At 35.0% G+C, this 26,157-nt stretch overlaps 1 protein-coding gene and 1 long non-coding RNA gene across 2 annotated transcripts in view; one reads left to right on the top strand and one right to left on the bottom strand.

The window, feature by feature from the left end:
• The window catches only part of LOC149555480 (putative folate-biopterin transporter 7), a 38,974-nt gene extending 21,560 nt beyond the window's left edge, over window positions 1-17,414 (top strand). The window contains exon 2 of the mRNA XM_089829535.1: window positions 15,799-17,414. Coding sequence (XP_089685661.1) covers window positions 15,799-16,961 — 1,163 coding nt within the window. The 3' untranslated portion in view covers window positions 16,962-17,414. The remainder of the gene's footprint in view (window positions 1-15,798) is intronic.
• A 1,123-nt stretch (window positions 17,415-18,537) lies between these two features.
• LOC149555479 (uncharacterized) lies at window positions 18,538-19,774 on the bottom strand. The gene is made up of 2 exons (XR_016365314.1): window positions 19,409-19,774; window positions 18,538-18,883 (listed from the first exon to the last, which is right to left on the bottom strand). It is a non-coding gene; the product is annotated as an uncharacterized LOC149555479 (long non-coding RNA).
• Between the last annotated feature and the right edge of the window lie 6,383 nt (window positions 19,775-26,157).

Below are 26,157 nucleotides of genomic sequence, written 5' to 3'. Positions count from 1 at the left end.
GATTTGTTGGATGATGCTATGAGTTGAATCGGGTATGATACCCCTTGTCAGATATTGGGTGATGACTCCAAGGAGGTTTTGGATGAGTCCTAGGATCGATGTTTACAAGATCTTACTATTGAGGTGGAAGCAAAGACATGCGAGGGCTTCCATTTCTTCGGATGAGGTACATAGTAGTTGTATCTCAAATGTAGAGTTGTGCGAGGAGGATAGCATACGTAGGAGAAATCTTGTGGTGGGTAGTTCTGATTTAGTTTCCTATCACAGTGCAGTTAGTGAGACAAGGAGCTTGCATAGGAGTCAGAGGTTACAGAGGCATCATGTGACTTGTCAGTTGAAAGTGAGTGATAGTGACATTTCTTTAGCTCTTGAGCATTGTGATGCTCTTCATCAGATGTTAGCTACATCTGGTTCGGGTGCTCCTGTGTCAGATGAGCACGGTGATGGTAGTTTTTCCCTAGTAGAGAGGTTCATGTGCTTCGAGAGGTTGTCGAGATCTTGAAGCATAGTTACTCTTAGTTAGTTGCTAACAAGGATTACCTTCTCAAGTGGGGTAGCACTTGTTATTAGACATTGTTAGAGAAAGAGGAGGAGGTGGCTGAGCTCACTCAGGAGCTTGAGGTGATTGTGGACTCTCTTCAGTATACTCAGTTGGCTCTTCAAGAGTCACAATCACAGTTGGATGAGGTTACCGTGGAGTTAAAGCGGGTTCAGTTGGCACCAACTTCAGACCCTATTGAGATACATATTGTGATTGGTGGTGAGTTTGCTTCCATTATTGGGGATGAGGGACGTGATGATGTGGTAGACACATTTGTCCAGGATATGGGTGTAGTAGGTACAGATGAGGTAAGAGTATCAGTGGAGTCGAGCTTTCATGTTGATGTGCTTCCTTTTGTGGGAAGCGAATCTATTTTATCTCATACAGGTGATAACATTGGACAGTTGGCAGTGCCACATTTTCAGAGGGATCAGTTGTGGATTGTGGGGGAGCAAGTTGATGCTTCCACATATAGTTTCTACTGTATTGAGCCATTCATGGAGTATTTGCTTGAGAGCTCAGATTTGCAAGAGGATTTATACAGAGTATTTGAGGGTACTCTCATTCAAGGCTCTCGTGCTATATGACGATTGGTGGAGAAGATTGTAGAGACCTTGGCTATAATGCTTCCCAATAGGGATTTTGTGGTTGGGTTTGCTGAGAGGGTTGCCCAGGATCTTGCTTGACCAATAGTTCAAAGTTAGAGATTGGAGCCATCTTTTGATTCCTAATTTGATAATGATGAGCCCTTGATAGAGATTGGGAGTTTTTATTAGCATTACACTATGAGGAGTCCTCATCACTCTTCTTTTGACCCACAGGTAGAGGACTAGGTTTCACATCGGTGTGGGTTGGCTCCAATTTCATACCATCCATTATGGGATAGGTTAGCACCATCTTTTGCAGATGGGATTGAAAGCTACAAGTTAAACCCCTTGCAGTATCTACACACCCAAGACAGTTTGGTAGAGGTTGGAGTTGGTGATAGTATTTCAGGTACCTATGGTCGTTACCATCTCCACAGTGTAGTTGGGTGTGAGTATCAGTTTGATGGGGACTTGGGTGTGGACAGAGTTTGTATTTCAATTGGGTTGAGTTCAAATGAGTTGTTGCCTTCATTAGCGCCTAGGGTCAATTTTCAGATGATTTTGATATTGATGCTTGTTATTTGGGTGTTGGTGCTACAGGAGTTGCTTATACATAATAGGGATAGTTCGCACTTCTACCTTTGGGATCCAGGTGAACTGTGATGTTCATTTTGCTCTAGGATTGCTTGGGGACAAGCAATATTAGGGAGGGAGGACTGTAATGTCACCACTTTTAGTGGGTTCCTGCAGTTGGCTTGGTTAGTTCACCATCGCAACCCTCGTGAGCTGACAGTGGGATTTGAGGGTCTCAGTTGTGGGGTTATAGGCTTTTCAACAACCTATGTTGTGTTTTGGCTCCACTTAAGGGACTTTCTATTTATAGTAAGTCAAATTGTTGGTTTCGATGATCTCAGTTGAGTTAGAGGAGTTGGGTGATGCTCTCAGTTTTTATTTCAGACTTCTAGTTTGGGCTCCAAGAATCTTGGAGGGAGCGTCTATTTATAGTAAGTCACCTTATCAAGTTCATTCATCGTCTTTCATCATTAGGATCACTTTGGTCTTGTCAGATTTTGATTTTGATGCTTCTTGAGTTGTTTTCGCAAGAGGGGTGAATTATTATTATTATTCATCTAAATACGCCAAGGTTTCTATTTTTGTAAGTATTGTTGGTCGATCACCTCAATATCATAGCTCGTTGGAACCGAGACTAAAAGCTTTAAATCTTGGGAACAAGAAACAGTGGCCTTACGTGTCAAAATATTAAGTTATGGTGGAAAAGGTCATTTTTGAAGCCAAAAGCAACTAATAAATAATATTAATGACACTTTATTATATTTTAATGTTGTATAGAGGAAGCTTCTTAAGTGGAGTTCTTTTGGGAAATTGGTGTCATTTGGAGATTATAAATATGAGGACATTTGATGAGAAAAGCATCCAATTATTTGATTATCTTATCTTTTTTTGTTGTCTTTGTGACACTTTTGAAGTTCTGATTTTTGTGCCCTTTTTGAAGTATAAGGGTTTGGTATCTACAGCTGAAGTATTTTAGATTCAATTCTGAGATTGCTTGGCAAACTGTACAGAGGTATACGATTTGTCATTTGTCTTATCTTATCCTACTATATTAACTATTGCTAAGGAGAAGATTGTTTTTTCTTGCTGCTAGAGGTTGGTTTAGAATTTGTGAAGGGATTCACTGGAATTGTTATATCAAATTATGTGTTGGTTAATTTGGAGTTGGTTGAGCGCCAATTTATATCTGTTGGTGGGTGTTATTTTCTATTTGCACTTTGGGAGCAACATTTTCCAAATCTGCAATTGCATTTGTTAGTCGAAGAATTCTTTGTTGTTGCTACTCTTCATTTTAGAGGGTTTCAAGGCATGTCTTACCTGTAAGTTCATGGATTGTAACTTCTAATTTTTTTGGGTATTGTTGAGTTAGATAATATGAGATATTTTATCAACTGGGTTATTAGTATTTTGTGAATATACTCAATATCTAAGTTGATATTGAGATCTGGAATTTTTCAGCTGTATATTCCCTATGTAATATCTAAATATTTGAGTTGAAATTATTATTGCAAAATCTTCTAGTTTGCTGCTGTATTCTTGTATCAAAATTGCAAAACGTCAAGAACAAAAAAACAGAAATCAATTCTTCAACACAGATTGTTTGAGAGCCAACAGGGTTTATTTTAGTGGTATCAAAGCTTGCTTGCAAAGGGTTTTGACGAAATGTCAAACAACTGAATTATAAAAGAATTTGGTGTTTGACGAAATTATAACTGGTTGGGGTTATTAAATTTACTTTTTCAAACTTAATACTAGAAGCATATCAATTGCACAATATCATTTACATAAATATGCAACAATCACACAACATAAATAGAACACATGATATACATAGAAAATCTTGCAAGATATAACTATGGTCAAATATTGCTTTATGTATGGAGATCTCCTACAATCTTTGTAGTTGTCAACTTGTCGGATACACAAATTCCCTTACAAATTTTGCAAGCACCAACCCATTGAGACACCAATCTTATAATTTTTGTAAGCACCAACCCATGACTTTTTAAATGGGTGATGTATTTACAAGATTGGAATACGGATATACATTGCCACACAATTCCAATGGCAAATCTGGCTTTGAATGATGTAAGTATTTCCTTGGCAAATCTGAGTATTCATTTCATAGATCTCAATTCAATATTTCTATGTATACACTCACAATTTTGATCACAAGATTACATTGCTTCCACACGTATTTCTGACTTAAGCTCTTCTCTAATTTCACTAATAAATTTATTCTTAAATTTGCATTTAAACACACCAAAATCTGCCCTTAAATCTCCATTAAAAAACTCAGAAATCGGCCCTTAAGTTTTGTATATATTTCTCCACAAACTTCATCTATATGACCTTCATAATTATTTTCCAAAGTTTTTAAATATAAATATGCAACTCTTCATTTTGTGTAGTCTTTCTTTTTCTACTCTACATCTGATGATAATATTCAATGAAAAATTTAATAAATAAGCTCCAAATGATCTCTTATATTAACGCACCTCTTCAAAGTGGTTGGCCCAATCAGAATTATAACATTTTATTTTATTTAAACTCCTGAAAAGATAACTGTCACAAATAGGGGAGGTCAGCCCCATCCTGAAAAAATGTATTCTAATTTATTTTGTTTGTTTGCTTAATTTGGGCGCTAGCTTCAAGGAGGTTGGCCTAAGATAAAGCAATATGTATTTGTCCACATAATGCTATTAACATGCAATGGAAGATTGGTCCACATAGGATAAATTTGAGGTGCCAAAATAGGACAACATGAGTTTGCTCAGTTTGAGGATGAGTTTCTTACTTGAAATTAATATATCCATCTATGTTTTATGCTGTTGTTCCTAAAACTTTTGCATATAACATCCGATTCGATCCTCCTTTAGCGGAAACATGATGTCCTTAAACTTTTTTATTGACATCAATGACAAATTTGTCCAAGCCCCTTTGACAACTCTGATGATATTTTTAACATAAACATTGTACCCTTTTGTTGTGATGTGGCTACATAGTTGGGGATCATTTTGTGAATAATCTTGTTGCAATTGCGATAACATTATTGTGTAAAGCATAGTTTGTAAACTCTGCAAGTACTCTTGGAGTTGCCCAGTACTCTTTGTTTTTTATTGGGTGAGTTTTTACAAGTTTAACTCTTGGGTTTTTATAGACACAAAAAACCATGGGTAATAACGTCAGTGGAGGTCAAACTATAGGTTAAAATGTGTTTTTCACATGTTTTTTGTATAAAACCATACATTTTCTTTTTGAGATGTCAATTTTTCTATTTAATACATTTTATCTAAGTTACCAAATGCACACACCCTGCCCTTTCATCCTGGTTTAGATGCATTTGGGTGCAATAGCATGGGAGAATGTGTTTAGAGGCCAATGTGGATGTGCGTCTGCAAGCTATGGGTGAGCGCCCAAACAACATCTAACCATTTGACTCACTCTTTGACTTTAAAAAACACATATTAAAGTGAAACAATCTAGGAGAAGGGCCAAGGGGCATGGATTCAAACACTCTTTGAGTTTCCACAACCAAGTCAGTTTTTATGCTCATCTTATTTTTTGCATTATGCAACATTGCGGCAATGTTTGGTAAGCTCATGGGTAGTGCCAAGATGTCTTTTGGTTTGGTTGTCATTTCGCTAGCGTATGATGCCATTTGGTTTGGTTTGGTTTGGTAAGCTCGTGGTAAGCTCATGGGTAGTGCCAAAATGTCTTTTGGTTTGGTTGTCATTTCGCTAGTGTATGACATAGTTTTGTTTGTGATTGTTAATTGCATTGAATATTTTTGGCACCCATGTATAAATTTGATCTCTCTAAATTTAAATCACTTCGATGAAGTTGAAAATGAAAAACAAAAATTACTGCAAGCACAAGAACAAAATAATAAAAATAGCTTCAGAAGATTGAGAACAAGCAATAGAGAACCTAGAAAGTGACTCAGGATCAAGAATGATGTGTTGTACAATGTACGCTATCGTCCCAATTGGCATGGAAGTTTTTCTTCAGGACTTGTTCAATCTGCACACACAATCATACTAATTCAGAGAAAAAAGTGACAAAGAGGTACAAATAATTAATTAATTTAGAATAGTGTCATAAGGAAAAAGTGAAGATTTGTTGAGCTATAATATACCTGTTTTTGAACAAAAGGAAAGGTTGTGACTACTTATGAGCTTTTGATTAATGGTCAAGACCCCAGTTTGATCTTTTGATCCCCACAAGCGGTCAATTGAACAAGGAACCTTGGATTTGTATGCCCACTTATCCTATAGGCATCTAAGACTAAGAGCAATAATGTAAATGATGAAAAAACAATATTATTTGTGTCTACTATTACCCTATCAATGGGGGAGATTTAAAGATATGTAGAAGTCCAAAGATGCCAAGGACACAAAAGAATAATAAAGCAATAGGGGAAAGAAGAAACCACTGCCTCTTCTAGGATTTTAATTAATTTTTTATTTTACAAAGGGTTTTAATTTTTTTTGTATATATATACATGCGCATACCCAAATGCATCCAAAATGCCCCCCCCAAAAAATTCACGTACACACATACTGAGTTTTCGTACCTGCATCTATGTATGTGGATTCAAACCAGTGACTTACCATTTTGTAATTGAATTTCACAAGATACATGTTTGTTAGGAGATTTTAATTTTTAGTACTTTCCAAGTTGATGAGTATTTGTCAAGTTTTCACTGAGTATATGCCAAGTTGAAAATGTAGGGCTTGCTGAGTACTCTCTAAGTTCGAGCCTATGAATAATGGTGTAGAGTGTTCCCAATCATTTAATTTAAAACAGTATGTTGTTATTTATGTGAATGAATTGAGGTGCGTAATGTGCTGCATTGTTTTTCCATCATGTTCATTTTTCTTTTTGGAAAGTGTTTGCAATAGTTTTGAAATGACAAACTGAGTGCAGATAACAGAAATACTTGCAGCTAACTAATAACTCAAAAAGGCGATAATATTCAGAAATACAATGAGCTAAAAATTGTAGTTTTTATTCTGAGTTGAATATGCTAAATTTCTCAAAACTGTGAGCAACCCTATCATTAAATGACATAACATATTGAAATCCAACATACCCACAAAATAGCCCATGTTCATAAAATGAAAATATGCAATCAGGGTCACTGAAAAGGAACCCCACACCCTAAGTTCACCTCCATTGAATAAACTGAAGTTATCTATGTGTTCTCTTGACTTGAGGCGATCCTAAACAGCAAGAGAAACTCTCCAAACTCTAGCTGATGAAGTTTTTGAAAACCCACATCCCTCTATGCATGCACGACCAACAATGGCAAGGGTGCGATCAACATAAAACAAGATAATGACAGCTCCGACTCCCCTCACACTCCAATCTGTGAACTGAAATAAACCTCCAAAAATCTACAGCTATAAACTAAGAAGAAGCATAGAATGAATCACCATGAAAGCTCTAGTGTGTTTCCTAAGGGAAAACACCAGATAATCCTCCAGACTGTATATTCAACAATGTGGAGAATGTTGCCCGTGTGAGTCTTCGTCCTCACAATCCTGAGAAGAAGAATCTCCTTCAAAAGAATAAGGAATATCAAGTTTCCAACATCTGCGTAAGAAATGAGCTTCACAAAATCGCTTTCATAGCTTCCTTGGCAAATCAACCTTTCACCTTTTTCAAGTTTTTTGCTTGTAATTTAATTGAAGTAGGTGTTTACTCTCCTAGTGATGTGTGCCATTCATCTAAAATAAATAATCTTTCACTTTATAACTGGCCCCTATGGTCGTTGATCACATTATTAAATAAATTGGCCATTACTTACAATACGTGTGGTTGTAGAGAACAATGCAGAACCTTGATTTTAATGGGCCATATACTTGTGCATGTAGATCAATACATATACCTTACTGAGCTGGTCAAAGTCTTCTTTTCACCGAAGTGACAAACCACTATAGAAGAGTTTTCTCTCACGAATCGCAACCTATCACCATTACTGGTATTCAAAGATGATTCCCTTCAAAAGTAATCTATCCTTGATCCGGTAGGGGCCTTATTTTGGTATTCCTGATGGTTTTTCCCTTCATTTGTTTACAGATTCACTTTAAAAATCAGATTCAGATTCATGAATAAATGCATAATTATTTACAAACAAGGCTTCAAATTCCATAGTAATCCCTAGTGTTGAATCTTGATTAGGGCTGGTCTCATGGGCATATCCTTTACTTTTTTTGGAGGGGCATTTAATGGCAAAGGTGGAATTGTTGAAGTATTCCTATCCTTTTGTGTCTTGTTGGAGATTCGAGGTACTGCAACTGTTGATGATATGAATGTAGAATGGTGTCATCTCTCATGAGATGGTGGCTCAATTACTTGATTACCTGGATGGTAATATATAATGCTTTGCCATCTATCAAAAAAAAATTACACACTGCTTTGTCATACATGCAATGGTTGAAATTAAGTAGAATTTTTTTGGTGGTATCAATCGTATCCTTGATTTGTAAGTGTTTCCATTTCATACTTTGACACATCAGTCTCCACTTTAAAAGGCTGCTTAATATTATAGAATATCAACACAAGGGCTTGACTGATTTTCCCTGTTTGAATAATTGAAAATAATACTGTTTACCAAGTGACGGAGCTTTTTGTATCTTCCTCATTTGTTTGGGTATGTCAACAGAGCTTCTTAATCTATGTACATTAGTTGGTCATGGTAAATTTATGGTAGCCTCCAGTTTGGTTGGATATATCAACTCTCTTACACCTATCATGTAACCAAGATATGTGAGAGGTTTTGGGAAAATCACTCTTCAAATTGAGGCAAAGGTGATACTTTTCAATGTTTTCAACAGGGTGCTTGTCATATACTCTTCCCTTTTTGCCTTTTATACAAGACTTTCATTAAAATTGACAATCACTGATAAGTCAAAGGGACAAAGTATGTTTTTTAAAGGGACAAAGTATGTTTTTTATCGTTCTCGTGAATACAGCCGGTGCTTTCCATAGCTGAAATGGAAGTGTTAGCCATGCAAATTTCATATAACTCAGACCTTGGTTTAAAAGTTGTCATGTATGTACTATGCTCCAATCCAATCTGATGATAACTTGATTTCAAATTTAACTTGTAAAACAATTAGCATGCTGCAATCAGTCAATAATATCATTAATATTGTAGAGGGATCTAGAATCTCCACATATAACTTGTTGTATCATCTTTATAAAGGCAACGATACAGTGGAAGAAACACATGGAGATCTGCTTGGTCCAATGACATTATGCTCCAACATTAAATGATCATTTATCTCCTATTATGGATTTGTAATATAACCCAATGCAGGATAGAGGAGCTTCAGAGTGGAGTTCAATTTTTTTGTTGGAGCTTGGAGCATTTATAATTGCTCATTTGCTCGTTGGAACAACTGCATACCTCCATTAAAGGCTACTCTTTTATCTTTAGTTTTTTGTCAAAAACAGAACAATAAATTTGTTTTCACTGATAATCTCTTGGCTCGATTTGTGAATGCCAAAGTTTTTTTTTCTTGTGTTTGTAAAAATTGAAGTTGTGGGTTTGGCCATATTTCTCAAACCCATACTTGTTAAACTGTCTTCTGGAGGCATTGCTCTCCTATGACTAAGGGTTTCCAAATAGCACTTGACACATAGCAAGATGCACCATATCAGGTGTGATTTTATCAACATATCCTCAGAACTAGCTCTTTGAATCATTCAATGGGTATGGATGTGAATTGTGATGAATCTAAAGCATGGATTGACCAAATGAATCTTAGGATGAAGTTTTTTGGGAAGAAGATTCTACGGGTGCATTTATTTTCTTTTTCTTCACTTATATTCTTGAATCTTTGAATAGAAGTGATACTCTTCTCTCCTTCCAGTGATGCTTCTCTAATGGTCAATTTAGATGATTGCAAGGATGATTTATCTTTCTTCTTGAAGTCCTGGGGCTGATTATGCTAGAAAAGATCAAAGTTCTGTTCCTTCTTCAAGATTGGTTGCACCTGCACTTTTCTCTTGATTTGAGGCAGGGGGAGTTTGGTTTTTGGAAGGGTGTTCAATCATTTTGCAAATGGCATTTTTGGCTACTCTTGGCATGGATGGGCATATGATCTCATCCAAATAAGTACTGCTTTTGATTTCTCCTCACTTTGTTGGATGGACAGTATAGGTGTCCTCTTCTTGTAAGGATTGAAATGTGGATATAATTTCCAACAATTGTCTTTGGTTGAGCTATCAATACCGCAATCCTCACAATGGACCTTGTGGCCTTTGCATGCTTGGAAGATATACACATGCTTATTTTTTGCCTTTCTTGGGTTTTTCCTGCATTCTTGTCCATTTCCATTTTTTTGCATCCATTTCATTCAGTTGGAGAATTGGATGAATTCTCCACCTACTTTTGCGTGCCACCTTCAATGCAGCTTATCAACATTCTTTGGCTCAAAGAGTGTTGCTTATTTCTTGTAGTCCAACAGGCAACACACTATAAACTTTGATGACATATTTGGTTGTTTTTGGTTTTGTTTTTGTTTCTAAAGGAGTAAATGTTTTTGATACTGATCTATTAACCTGTGGGGTCACAAACAGAGGACCTCATCCCCATTGAAACAATCAATAATGGCACCCCAACAGGATTTGAACCTTGATGGAAAGAACAAGAACACTACAATTTAAGTATCACACCATGTCTATACCAGCTTATATGACATTTATTGTGTGTAATATTCCCCATTCCTTTTTGCAATCTTTGGAACTCTCTTGTATAGTTTTTTGACAGAGTGTCCTTACATTTTCTGAATGCCAATTCACTCTAGCCTTGGTACTTCTGCATAGTCAAGTGGTTAAAATCTCTTTCCGAAGGCTGATTTAAAACACTGTTAGATAAAGATAGGAGATTCTATTATGCAGTAGAGATTAGCTACACAGTTCCTTCACTCAAGATCATAATTTACCTTTCTTATCCTTCAATATGTTATTTTATCCCCATTTTTCTGATTCATACACATCAAAATACAACTCTAGGTTGTCCAATCACTTGCTGAACTTTTCTGCATCCACTTCTTTGGCTGGACCAAAGTTATACTTGTTTTTTTTGCTCAAATGAATGGAATTTCTTAATGTTTGAGGTCTTCTCAGATTATTCTTGGCACTCAATGTGTTCTATCACCAAATTGCATGCTTAGAACTTCGAAGATAGGACATCTGCATTAGGGATCCAATTTTGGGGTTAGCTTGTGATAGTTTCCTTTACTTTTTTTACTTCACCCTGCTCTTTGTGATAGCACTGACAATCTGAAATGAGGACTCCAATATGTTCTGGTCTACCTAAACTGAGTTTTCTTATTAGACTGATTTTACACTATAATATTGATTACAAACTAAATTGCAAACATTCATCTATTGCTTGGTAATGAATGTGCATTCACAAACATATAAATTACATCAGAATATCAAGGAATTTTAAAACTGCAACTGCTTGAATAGTTCAGAACCATAAGCAGAGATGAAACAATATACAAATTATTAGAGACTCGTGTTTAATGTGGTGTAAAATCCAGCATGAAAAGCATCCTATAGAGAAACATGAAAATGAGTATTCCTCAAGTTGATTTGTATGGGTAGAATGGAGCCCCTCATAAGCATGGATGACTATTTGGTGCTCCCTATATTCATTTACAGGCATTACTAAAATCCCATATGCTGAAATTATCTTGGTAACAGAGCTGATGCCCTCTAATGACCATAAACACCATACTGGTGTCTGGCTCAATCAATTGATTGTTTACTTCGGTGGAAATGAAACGACTGCAGAAAAGAACAGCTATGAATCTGCTCCGTGTTGGAATCTCAAATGTCAGGAAAGGACATAATGTGGAATTGGTGGCATTGAATTGTCCTTGCCTGACTAGTATATGATCCTTTGGGATCAGTGGGTAAGGTCAGAGTACACAGGAAACTAAATAATAGTAACTTAGTAACTTCTATGATTTAAATGTATGTATAACTGTAAATTAATGAAAAGAAAGAGAACCTGATATGTCTGTAAATATAACTATAAAACTGGTATAATTTTTTAAATAAATAATGTCTATTGTAGGATGATCTCCTCTTCAATTTGAATGGTCCCTGATGGATATGTTTTGTTTTTATCCAATGGTCAATCCATTAAGCATAGAAGATGATTGAAATACCTATAACAAACCAAGAAACTTCATAGGATCTAGTTGATCTGTTTTGGTGAGTATGTCTTATTGTTCCCAAGTTCCTTTTTCCTGTTAGAGAAAAAATATTCTATCAAAAGAACATTGATGCGGTTCTGCAGTATCATAGATCCTCTATTTTGGTGGATTGGATTCAACAGATACTCTCATAAGGTTATATGAAAGTATACAAACTTTTGCTGGTTGAACAAAGTGAATTATGTACATCATAGTTTTCAAACTCTCGAGTACTCCTTGAGATGCTGAGTACTCTCTATTTTTTTAATATGAAAGTATAAAAACTTTTGCTGGTTGAACAAAGTGAACTATGTACATCATAGTTTTCAAACTCTCGAGTACTCCTCGAGATGCTAAGTACTCTATTTTTTTTTTCCTGGGCGAGTACTCTCAAGTTTAACTCTTGCATTTTTATAGACATAAAACCATGGGTAATATGATTGATGCAGGCAAAACACTGGTTAAAATGTGTTTTTCACATGTTATTGCTATAAAATCATGCATTTCTCTTTCAAGATGCCAATTTTTAATTAATATTTTCTATAGTTGAATTTTACAAAAAAAAATATATACTTAAGAGATTTTAGTTTTTAGTTCTTTAAGTTGCCAAAATTTCATCAAGTTTTCTTTGAGTTTTTGCCTTGTTGAAAACGTTGGGCTTGATGAGTACTCTCCAAATCTGAGTCTGCAAACCATGATGTACATTATTATTGACCTATTCTATTATGTGTATATGTGAACAATGGTAAAAAATAAGAAAAAATATCATAAGATCAGAAAGATATAATAACCACTTAACAAGAAAGAATTTTACTAACCACATAGGAGTTCTTCCTGTAAGTCATAAAACAACTCCCCATGTTACTAAGGGATTGATTTCAACTTAATCTCTATCTCAATGGAGAAAGTAGTACTCTAGCTTGTAAAACAACTTAAGGCAAGTGTTAAATAATGATAAAACTTGCCGGGAAAATTCACAACTTGTAAAATATTGGTATACGAGGTTAATCACCAAACTCAATAGGAGGATTTCTGCATCAACTCGTTGGCTAGTACCAGATTAAAGAATCCTTCTTGTCTGCCACTAGCCCTGTCATGGTGTCAGCAACTCTCATGTAGAGTCTATCCCATCGGGCACCAACTGTGCTATCAACTCTTCCAAGTCACCCATACAACGAACTACAGCTCTTTCTCTACCAACAGTAACTAAGAAAGGAAATCCAAGCGCACACACAACAATGCCACCCAAGAATCCACAACCAATTTTAGGGGGAAGATGGTCTCATTGAATCACACAAAAATCCAATTATGAACAGCCCCAAATTGTAAATTCACTATCCAAAACCTGTGTGTAGGTTGGGCTCTGTCAATAATGCTCGACACTCGCAAAAATTAATCCTCCATCTTAAAGCTTTCACTTAGCACTCAGATCTGCAGCCTCATGCTAATTTTGAATCTCTTGGAACACTTGGATCCCATTCTTCAAATGATAATCCTCCACCTTGCATCCAATGCTTGCTCCAAATTCAACCTTGCTCTCCAATTAGGTCCACAGCTTCCTCTCTCGGTTGTACCAATGCAGAGGATAGTTTGTCCCATAGTCAGGAGACCTCGTCTTCCTCACAGTGTTGCCACACAAACAGACCTCTGGGATAGCTAACCTTGCTCTCAACTACGAGAATCTCATTTTCTGCAATCAACTCCCTTTCATGCCTTAGCATACTTGCCACAAGCTCTCCAAACTTCCAGACACTCACCTTCTCAACAATAAATCTGTATGCTCAGCACAATTCCAGTTCACACTGTAAGATTCCCACGCATTCTTCTCTGTCAGACCATGCCTGTTCTTCTTAGTCCTGAATCTCTGCTATGGCCCCAACGCTGGCAGGATTTATCCTGTAGAGATGATCCACACTGAAGATTAACCAAGGACAATCCTTGCTAGACAATTGTAACTAGGAACTCGTGTTTTCTTATACAGGTTTGCCAACCCATTAAAAAATCCATGGCTTGTCTGAGTTCCAAGCAGGATCTAACTTTCTAGGCTGAACCCCTAGATCAACACTCCTTACCAGTGCACCCCCTAGAAAATGCCAAAGATTTGATATTGCAAACGTTATTTAATGTGGCACCTGTTACAATCCTCAGCTAAACTCAGCCTACTCCATACCTCAGTCAGTGAGTCCCACTCATGTTCAGAATCTCAAATGCATCCTTATCAGACAGGACTGTACCAAGAACAAAGGAATTGCCAGGTAGCATTATTCAGTGAGTCCATATGCAGTCCTGATGCAGCTATGTCCAAGGCATTGATTAAAGGAAACCACATTCTTATATGTCCAATGCTCACTTACTCATGGCACGCTTTGGAAACCACAGCAAAACTCTGCTGGACTCCTAAAAAAATTGTCTCATCTGCCTTGGAACTCACAGACCCATTGTGACCAACTAGAGAATCTTTTCCATTCTACTTCAACCTTTTGAGTATAGCAGCATATATTAGCCACCATAAGCCTATGGAACTCTTTTCTAGATGCTGCCAGATGGAAGGAGTAGTTACAAGATAAAACAAATGAGCTTTGTCCTAAACTAGCACAGTGATTCATGGACATTTTCTAAGATTACGGAAGAATATCTTGACTAATGATAATAAGTTCCATGCTTTTCAATAGTCAGCTCAAAGATTTGAGGTTGACTCTATGGGCTTGAGTTATGAAAGAGTTTTTCATCTTAACATGGCCAATAAATGGAATGAGCAAGTTGTTGGAGGAACAAAGAAGAGCTAATGCTTCTTTTATCCTCACCTTTACAGACCTTGTTTAGAATGTGTGACATTCTGTATCATTTGCGCAGGTAAAGGTGTAAAAGATTAGGAAAGCTTGCATGATAAGTTACCTGATTAATTACTCAATATTTGTTATCAACTTTATGTATCACCTATATTTACCAAATTTCCAGCAAATCCGGTTGGGTCTCAAAATTAAGCTAAATTATCTTAATGGAGATTTTCCCTCAAATGACAGGTATATCAACTTATGGTCCTGCTCCTATGAAAGTTCTGTTCCAGTAGTGCTAGAGTGTTCTGGTCTCCAATTAGTTGGTTCCCAATATTTATTGATAAGTGTTCCATTCATTTTCATGAGAGATGGGTCCTTGTTAGCCACTACTCATGAACTACGGATCAATGAGTTTGACTCAAAAACTACACTGTCAGAATCGTGATAGCAATATCACAATTTCAATATTTATATTGGGTCGTGGGTACATTTTTCATCCATGAAGTTAAAGTAAAATGAACAAGGTCATCTAAAATAGTTGAACTATAAGTAAATGCATCACCCATCTTATTGTGCATGCATTAAGCTTCCATTATCTAAAACTGAAACAGCATCATAAAAATCTTGTAAAAGTATTTAAAATAAATCCAAATGTTCATAACATGGAGCAAGATTATGTATTTGAATTGCTGATTGCATTATGTAGTTCAAAGCATGCATTGGAGAAATCGGATTTTGAACACCCCCTTGTTTGATTGATTGATTGATTTGGTGTGAAACATGCCTTGCTGATTTAAGAGTGTTCGAAATGACTTGTTGATTGACCTGGGTGAAACAATATTCCATTGAGTAGAACATTTTCTTGCTAATAATGGTGGCATGGTCAATAAAATATAGCTTGCAAGTACTCAGAAAAGCAAAACATCAGATTCATCTATTAAATAGTTTACAAGTAAAATCTGATTAATTAGCTTTTCTATGGTTTTTATGTAGTTGTCTTATATGCAAATTTTATGTTTGAATATTTTCATGACAAATGATTTTTGCAAAAGATGGTGTGCTTAAAAGGTTCCACTCTGGCTTTGCTAAATTTCCAGGGTTATTGCAAGTGGTTTCATGGGGGTCAATTGCATTAGTTCCAGCTGTGGGGTCATCCATTGCTATAATGACAGCCTTTCTTATTCTTAGCAATCTTGGTGCCTCGGTTGTGGAGGTGGCCACTGATGCTTTGGTAGCAGAATGTGGGAAAAAACAGAAAGGTATTTCATCAGGCGATCTTCAATCATTTGCATGGACAGCATTGACTGCTGGCAGTGTTCTGGGTAATTTGTTTGGTGGGATTTTTGTGAGTCAGGTTGATGCAAGGACCATGTTCAATGTTTTTGTTTTATTATTGACTATTCAAGTTGGTACTTCCTTGACTGTGAGGGAAGAATCGTTTGGTCTTGCCAGTGTCAGGGAAACTAAGATTACAAAATGTCCAAACCTGATTCAGAGGAAGTTACACCGCTTCTCATCTATAAAGAATTCAATAAATAATGCATCGACAAATAGTGTAGTTGATCTAGAATGGAGGATTAATTCCATGGTGACAAGTCTTTCAAGAAAGTTTTCTGACATTGTGGAAATTGTAAAGAAACCAGAAATTGCATACCCTCTTATTTTCTTTGCTGTATCTTATGCGACGATTCCACTTCTCACAGGAACCATGTTTTTCTACCAGACACAGTATTTGAAAATTGATCCAAGTATCTTTGGACTTTCAAAGGTGGTTGGACAGATTGGTCTTATGTTAGGAAGTATCTTCTACAGCCGCTTTTTAAAGAAGCTCCCTTTTAGAAAGCTAATTTGTTCTGTGCAGATTCTTCTATCAGTATGTATGTTGTCGGATATTATCCTTGTAAAACAATTGAATATCCAAATGGGGATACCAAATGAAATTTTTATTTTTGGGGCATCAGCTTTTGTAGAAGCTGTTGCACAGTTCAAAGTACTCCCATTTACAGTGCTTTTTGCACAGTTGTGCCCTGCTGGCTCTGAAGGTTCCCTCATGTCCTTAGTAATGTCAATGCATTGCTTGGCTAGCATAATGAGTGGTTACTTGGGTATAGCACTTGTATCGTTTCTAGGAGTTTCATCTGAAAACTATTCCCGGTTGCCGCTGGGTATTCTCATCCAATCAATGGCAACATTGGTTCCATTAGTTTGGATATCATTCATACCTGATACAAAGCCTGCTTCTGAACGTTGCAGGACATAAAGGGAAGATCTTAAAAGTCAATCAATTGTTCAGATTGTAAATCAGCTCCACAATTTTTTAAAAGCTCTCACTTGAGATCTTCAGTATGATATTTAGAAGCAAGCTTTCAAAAATTAGATGCTTGTTTCTTCATTTCAGTTACTGCTTAATGCAAAAAGTAAATATCTAAAGATCCTGATTTTTTTCACCCTTTTGTAAAGAACCTCACATGGTATGTCTTCCATGTGAATGTGATGAAAGGATGCAGTATTCCTTTGTATGATGAAAGGATTGCATGTTGAAGCATATCTCAGGGAGGTGGTAGATGGTGAGCTTCAGGCAGTGCGTTGAATTCTATGCATGTTATAAGCTTTGGCTCCTTTGTATGCACATTTTTTTTCTTTCAAAATAATTATGTCAGAAAGGTTTATTGCCTAAATGATAATAATAAGCTTCAAATGAAGCTTCTTCCTACTTGAGTGTCCTTTTATATGTTTTTTAAGTTCTTAGATGATATGTGGAAATAGAGGTAAGCACAGAAATTAGTAGTTCTTTGACACACGACATGGGTGTTTTCATGCAAACCAGGTACTTCTAAATGCACCAAGAAATTCTTTATGTGCAGCTCCTATTAGTTTGCAAGGTTTGCTTTATATTATTCAAATTTTTAATGTTATGGTTAAAAGAGTTCATTATCAAACAAATGCATCCCGGCCCACAATTAACTCAAACTACAACAAATGTTCAATTTGCAAGCAAGAAATCTAACTTGAAGTACTCTGAAGTAAAACCATGAATGCAAGTTTTTAACTTGTTGCAACGTTTTCTAGTTCTATAGTAGTCTTTCTTGTCCTTGACATACTGCTAATTTGCTACCATCAAATTCAATTTTGTATTTTTGTAGACAACTAGTTTTTCCTAAATGCATTCAAGCTCTTTTATATATGCATGAATATGTTTCTGCCTTTGAATATTATGTCTTGGCTTGTGCTGTAAGCCCTGAACATTTGATAAAACGATTTTCATTTATTTGACATTGCATGTTTTTCATACATTCCAAGAGAGATTGTGAACCTTTTGGCTATTCTGCCATGGCTTCCTTACGAGGTTTTTCATCCTCCCTTACCCTCCTCTGTATTTGGGTTTTTTCTTTGCTAGTAAAATTTAGTAGGATGTCATTAGGCATTGGCCCGTTTCCACAAATGCGCATATCTTTTCTCGGGCCGAATATCTTCTGTTATGTCCTCCATGTAATTCATCAGAATCCTCTCATAAAGCATATGTTTTTAAAATTTTCATTGCTGTTCCAGCATTGTCTTCACCTTCTTTTCTCGTTTCATTTCTCAGAGCATTGCCAGATCCATTTGCAGCATTAAAGTATGATAGCCTTGGTTATAAATATAATTATATCATGCAACCAAATTTTTCACTAGGGGAAGACCACCAGCAAACCCACCATGTTTCAATAATTGTACAGTCCACTTTCCAAATACTGTATAGCTCCCAAGGTTGCATGGGACACGGATACTTGGTTACTTAGGGTACAGGTACGGAACATGAACAAGAAGATTATAAATTCAACTGATAAACTTCTGACTTGAACAATGATAAAGTTTACTGTTAATTAATGTTTCATACTGATTAAGTATTGAATTAAGCTTGATAAACATCAAGCTCATACACACAAAAAATCAAAAACAAAATCAGAAATCTTAATTGCCAAAAGGCTTTCACTTGTGGGCGAGAGCCCACCGGAATTTCCTCACACTGCAGCTTGGAAACAGGAACTAAGTCACTGGGATGTTTTTCCCGGTCATTCATGTTTACCGCTGATGTTGATCGCGCAAATGGACCAAACACTCGGGGAAAAACATGTCTTACTCATGTCCGATGTTGATTGTCTCTACCATCGACCGGTTGGCGCTCACCATTCATTCAAAAACCTGCATTCAGATATCCGTATTAGACTCCATCGTAGCAACATATTATTCCACCATTCAGTCGACCGTAGATAATTTAATTTGAATAGAATGGTTGTCGTTACTAATTTCATTAGAGCTGAGTACGGAAGCATTTGTTTCAAACAGCAGCAAGAAAAGGCCGTTCACACCTTGCTCATTATTCACTGCACTTTCCTCTTAATCTAAATAAAAATATGCTTCGCATTACAGAGCTTTTAGTATAAGGAACAAGGTGACAGTTTCAACAACACATCATTCTACGTTGTGGATATTCGAAAATGGTCATGACAAAGATTGATTTCATGACCTTAGTGACTATTCTATACCATTCTTTGTAATTCATCAAGAGCTTCATTGGAGACAAAAGCTTGTGGTTTACCAATAGCTCTAGGAAACCAAATGCCATATTATCATATAGGAAAGAAAAAAATAAATGAGAAGCCAAATGTGTTATAAGAATTGGCAATTTAGAAATGCACGAGTAAATATGAAAACCACCAAAAATACCAATAAAGAAGAAGCTCTTAGAGAATAGCTATATCCCCTAGAGAAGATGTCATGATCCTCCAACTACAACGCCCAAATTTGTGGTGTAGTACCAGAATCAAAACCCAGTGAAAGGGGTAGAATTAGGGGAACAATAAGAGCCTGTGATGGAGTATTTTGAAAACTCTATATGTATTAGCTCCCATGTCCCCAAAACTATAATGGGATAGACGCTGAATGATCTCTAGAGTTCAATGCATGGAGCAAAAGAAGTTATCAACCGGCCAATTTCGAGGCATCCAGATGCTACTATTCAGATGATCCATTTTTATCCCGATGAAGCCTTTCTTCGCATTTTGTTATCTCCACAGGTGACAATTGGGTCATGGAAAGATATATACATTACAAGTGTGCATATAGAATGATGGTCAAATCAAGAAATATTATACCTAAATAACACAAAAAGATTTGAATATAGTAAACCCCCATCATAACCTTAATTTTGTCACAAAGCATAAATCAAATAATAACAGTTTCATCATTTAAGATTTCAGAAATCTTAAACTAAATATAATTGAGAGATTATTATTCAATTAAAAAAATAAGAATCAGTAATCATTTAAATATTTTTAAAAATATAAATTGTCTAAAGTCTCATAACCTAACTCCATTTGATTCTAATCGTAATTATTCAAATTTTATCAATAATTAATTTCAAGAATATGTCAACAATTTAATTTTATTGATTTTAAATTAAAAATGATTTCACAGTATTAATTGTTAATATGATTACATCTTATAGTTTATTATTCATAAATATGCTACTTAATTTATTAAAAAACTTATAAGATTATTAACTATAATTAAAGTTCAAAATATATATTACTATTTTTCTAAGATGAAAATTGTAGTTCACAATAGCAACTAAGTAAATATTTTAATAACTAAAAAGATGAGAGATTCCTAAAAGGATGGAGAAATTATTTCACTCAAGAAATATATATTATGAAATTTCAAAAAGCTTCATTTACAATAATCATTTAAAGGAATGTCTAAAGCAAAATATTAAATGGTAAGTAAGACTTAAAAATTCTTACAATTTCACAATTTAACTTGTATAACGAACACATATCAACTACTTATCATTTAGCATGATAACATGATTATAAATATAGTAATTTCATTGTTGATTCTAAATAATTGAAGGATAAATCTAAATTTCATCATAACTATTTATATTATTCCTATTCTATCTATTAATTAATTATTAAATATTGATATAACCATAATCTATAACCAATATATAATACCCTTAGACTAATTTGGTTTCCTACAAACGACAAAAATGTGATATGAACTAACATGAAACTCCACCAAGAATCGAAGGAAAATAGTAGTTAACAAGTTCTTCTTTGGGGAGCGGATAGGAGAATGGAAGGAAAGCCCTTCAAATTGTGCTATATCTATTTATTCCCTATAATGCTTTCAACTTTGTTTGTTTCAAAGAGAATCTATGGAAAAAGTGTCTACATATTTTGCGTACAAATTTAAAGTGAATATTAATGATATTTAATGCACACAAAGATAACCAAAACAAAGCAAGTCGCCCCCCCAAACCTATGGGTTGTACACTTGCACCTGCCCTAGTGCAAGTGCTAGTGTTAATGTTAGTGTAGTTTCAGTCAAATAAAATGCACTTCATATATATAAGCATATGTCTTACTCTTTATCATGACAATAAACAAATGTTTTAGATTAAGGTAAAAATAGGTTTTGAAGGGACTCAAAACCCTTAATAGAAAAGTAGAAGATATTCTAGTAAGCACAACCAAGTGTTACAAGGACCTGAAACCTGCAGTATAATAGTTACAAAATCAGGCTTTACAAGGACCTAAAATCACAAAATAAGACCAAAAAATAAAATCAGGTTTTACAAGGACTTGGAACTTAGTGTTTGAACAAAAGGATCAAAAACCAGGTAAAAAACCTAGACCAGAGACCAGTTACCGGAACCACCACTAGAACAGAGACCTATTACCAGAATCACCAATAGCAGCTATTGCAGCTCTTTGATCATTTTCACCACCTCCTTGCTCACCTCCGCAGTGCTTTGGATGGTATCAGTAGCAAATCCCCCAGTTACCTCAGCAGCCTTCTTTCTTGAACTTTGTCTTGTTCTTTTGTTTGGTTCGCTAGGAGACATGATTTTCTCATTATTTCTCTTTCTTAAGTTAGCAACAATTGCGCACATGTTTGAAGTGACCTGCTCCATCTTGTTGCCACTCTCTTTATTCAAAAGACAGAGTTTATGTTCATATTTCTTTAGCTTATCTGGGATATTACGAACCCGAACTTCCAGTTGAATGATCTTAGCTCGGTCAACTTCCTAGTTCTACTGCATCTTTCTCATTCTTCTTTTCAAATTCATTAACTCATTGTACATCCAGGAGTCACCTTGAAGAGAGGAGTCAGCCTTAAACTTAGCAATATGAAGGAAAGAAAGCATTGTTTCCTTGCCAATAGATTCATCCTTCTCCTTCCCCATTTCTAACAATAAACAAATGTTATTGATAACTAATGAGAGTTAAAAGAGAAGAGACATGCTTTGAAAAAGTAACTTAAAACATAAATAAAATCTACAAGTGTTATTACAAGTTACGACATATGAAAAATCTTGAGATATTTAAAATAATGAAATGAGATATGGTATCAGAGAAAGTAACAATTATGAAATAATGAAATGAAATTATATCATGGTCAATATGAATATCAATCAGATACTATTATTGTCGATTTTTGCATGTTTGGATAATGATGTGGTGGATAACAAAGTCATTGATTCCCATCAAACTGGAATTTTTTAAAAGAAAACAACTATTTAAAACTGCAAATTTTTCTTCCACGGGAGGAAAAACATTTTAAGCAAAAATACATTTCAGCGGATTGTTTTTAATCTGAGCAAGCAAACGTACTGGTTGTCTAAGTAATTAGTTTTTTTGGGGGATTTGAGGCTTATTTGATGTTACAGAAATGACGAGAAATCGTGCTACAGAGATTTATCGAGATGCCCATTCATCACATACACAAAACTTGTTAGCATTTGACTTCAGTTCAGTAGCGGTGGTTACGATAATGCAATCAGTTTTCATGTTGTTTATAATGGTGATTGCTTTCTCATAATTTCACTTGCTTCCTCTGCATCTATATGCCTTACTAATCACTGTTTGTAACAGCTCATGCATCTCCCTAAGTATTAGTTATTATCCACTTCATCGTAGCTTATGTGGTGAGGGAGCACGGATTCTCCCAGCTTCTATATGCATAGTATGTCATGCTTCGGATAGTTGGCATTCATATTATGAGAGATGACAAGTATCAAATAAATGCACCCCATACTCCCAAAGAACCATCACAACTTATGATTACAATTTCAGGTTAGCTTGACATATGGAATTAAGATGGAAATCAAAGATAGATATCATTGAATCAACAAACTAGGTACTCCAGTTTATATTTTGAATTGAGATTATAATTGTTCGTAATAAACAAGCATGGAATTATGGAAGCATGACATGACTAGTTGCAAGGGAGTTAGAAGGATGATAATTGATTCAGAGGGAGTTTAACACTTCATCAGAGACAACCTTATACTAAGAGGTCTAAAAAGTTGATATAAAACTCGGAAGGAGTTTTGGCACTCTATTAGTAACCTTGACAAGGAAAGTCAAAAGGTTAGTGTTTCTTCATGAAGAAGAATTTTCAAGTGCAATCCCTTGTAATACATTCTTGTCTATGAGAGATAAGTTTGAGGTGAAAACATTATTCTCTGATATGTTTCATGGTCTTCGACGGATGTTGTGAGAACACTACATGACCGTATTCATGGTGACTTCATTTAAATTTTTGATATCATGTTTGTATTGGCCTGCCCCCTTGTGTACATCATGAGGAAGTGACGACTTCCAAATGATTATCGCTTGTATTTGCAAAAGTTATTGGAAGGTGACAACCTTACAATAACTTAAATCATGATATACATTTTATGTAAATGTTGAAATAGACCGTGAAAGGCTATATCTAGTAAATCAACAACTAAGTGTTAGATGTCATTAAATTGATTGTTTATAAGTTGTTTGTATAGATATATGATAGGCATTTGGTAAATATCTTGTCTTGATATTTTGATAGGCCATTATCGTATTAAGTACTTGGTGGATATCAATTATTGATGTTCCGATAGGCCATTACTCAGAGTCATTGGTGAATAGCATGTGTTGATATTTTGATAGGCCAATACTCATGTTACATAATACGATATCAAAATAATATTTGGTGAATATCATGTGTTGATATTCTGATAGGTCAATACTCATATGATATCATATAATGGAAATCTTTTGATCAAAGATTTGATTGATGTGTCATTCCTTAATATCGTCAATGGTGTAATATTTATCTACATGTTTATTCTTCCTAACTAAGAGAGAGTGTTAATGTTAGTGTAGTTATAAAGAGACATGTCTCTACAAAGACTTGCCTCTTAAAATCATACACATATGATTTGAGAAGGTAACTTGAAACACACATAAAATCTACAAATGCTATTACAAGTTACAACATATACAAAATCCTGAGATATTTAACACTTGACCAAGGTCCTTAGCTATGATGCTCTCCACAGAGTACTCGATACTTGGTGTACATGTACCTGGTACTTGGGTATGTGGATATGTGTACCCATGCAACCTAGCATGTAACCAAATGTTTCCCTAGGGGAAGAGCACCAACAACCTATTTTGTTTCAATAATTGTACAGTCCATATTCCAACAATTGTATGCTTCATGCACATGACCCCCTCCCCCCCCCCAAAAAATTTCATATAGCTATTCAATAATTACTACACAAACTATCCAATCCGTAATTGCATCATACCACTAAGGGCCCGTTTGGTTGCTAGAATATGATTCAGGAATCAAAATTGGAATTTGAAATTCTAGATTTGGAGTTTGGAAACTTGAAATCTAGATTACGGTTTTAGAATTTAGCTTTGGACCGATTGGTTCAAACCCAAAAATATTTGATATTCTGAATTTGTTATTTTGGACCTGTTTGGTTCAAAAATAGAAATCTAACTTTCCATATCCAAAATAGTTGAATCTATGGGAGAAAGAGAAAGAAACCTGTGAGGCAATCATTTAAACAAATTTCGTGTTGACCAATGGTGAAAGAGAAAGAAACATTTCATCCAATCGTTTACAATTCACATGCCTAATGTTGAGGCATTTTTGTCTGTAAGGATTAAGGAACCTTTTTAACCATGTTATTAATGGTGGATCAAAGTTAGGTCAGTTAAAAGGCAGTCTACGTTTGTCTTACAAAGGGACATATGGGGCACCTCAACTGACACAACCCTTGCAAATTATGTTTCTATTTAAATATTACATATTTTGTTTCTTATTCATTGACTGAGATTGATAATTCTAAAAGGCAACAGAGAGTTTACAACTTACAAACATTAGATAATAACTAGGAAAATCTGCTAACAATAGTTGACATATGTTTTACAGCTTGTAGTATTAAAAAAATGATTATTTATGAGATCAATCATGTATATTTTTGTGTAAAATAGTTTTTTCTAGGAATCAATTGGGAGATTCTTTTTCAAATCATTTATGAAAAAGGTTTATTTATAAATGAGCGATTGTTTCTCAAATTGTTTTTTAAAAACAATTACTTATGAGCAATTCTTTCTCAAATCATTTTTACAAAAGGACCATTTCTAGAACAGTGTATATTTTTTTGACAAAACATCCATACAAAAAAATACAATTGACTCCAAAGGTAATCATCTCTTTTGAATATTGGAAAAACTTCCTCCATTACACTTTCTGGCCTGTCGATGGATTGAAGATGTAAAGCGGATCTAAAAAAAAACATCTCTTTTAATTCATATGCAATCTAAGTTTTTGGAAAATTAGAATTTAAAGGGGAATTGGAACAATTCCACCTATTTAGATGGAAGACCAAATCTTGGATTTAAGGGTAAATGGGGATACCAAATTCTATTTTTTCCAATTCCAATTTTGATTTTGCGCACCCAAACAACATATTAGAAGTTTTTAGGAATAAAAAATGTCAATTCTTGTCTAATTCTAGTAGACAAACGGGTCCTAACTGTTTACTATGCTATGTATGATTGAACACTACAAGCGTATATGATGCATGAGCATCTAGGGTATAAGAGTAATTTTACATCACCTAAAAATATTGTTTAGATTTTCGATAGGGATGGTTCTAATGTGGCATATGGTAGCTTTGGCTTGTAGATTATTGTAATGAAAATCTACATGTCATAGATATTATTTTCAGAATAGTGTTTTTGTTCTTGCAATTTATTATGTATTTTTCGTTGTTGTGTTATGTGTATTTATGTTATTAAGGGGAATGTATTTCATTTGTATAGCTATTGGTGCATTTATGTTTATAGTAGAATTGAAGTTGAACAAAAGAGATTTTTTATTTATTCACAACATCATTTGAGTATTTATGAATAGTACCACAAACAAGTGACCCAAAACTCTTAAAATATTTTGTTTGGGTATAAATGTGTACAACTATCGCTACATTGCATGATACAATAAAAAAATAATAGCAAAGTTTCTTGTGCTCTCGTATGCACCTTATCTCACAAATCATTACAATTATTGGTCCATTATATTTTACAATTAAAATAATTTTAATCTTAGTGTGCTTCAATATGCACATCCCA

Source organism: Cupressus sempervirens, chromosome 5 (assembly GCF_028749045.1).
Source record: "Cupressus sempervirens isolate cs-2001-9-10 chromosome 5, ASM2874904v1, whole genome shotgun sequence".
Taxonomy (NCBI): Eukaryota; Viridiplantae; Streptophyta; class Pinopsida; order Cupressales; family Cupressaceae; genus Cupressus; species Cupressus sempervirens.
The sequence above is the reverse complement of the archived record's forward strand: the minus strand, read 5'-3'. Positions and strand labels throughout refer to the sequence as shown.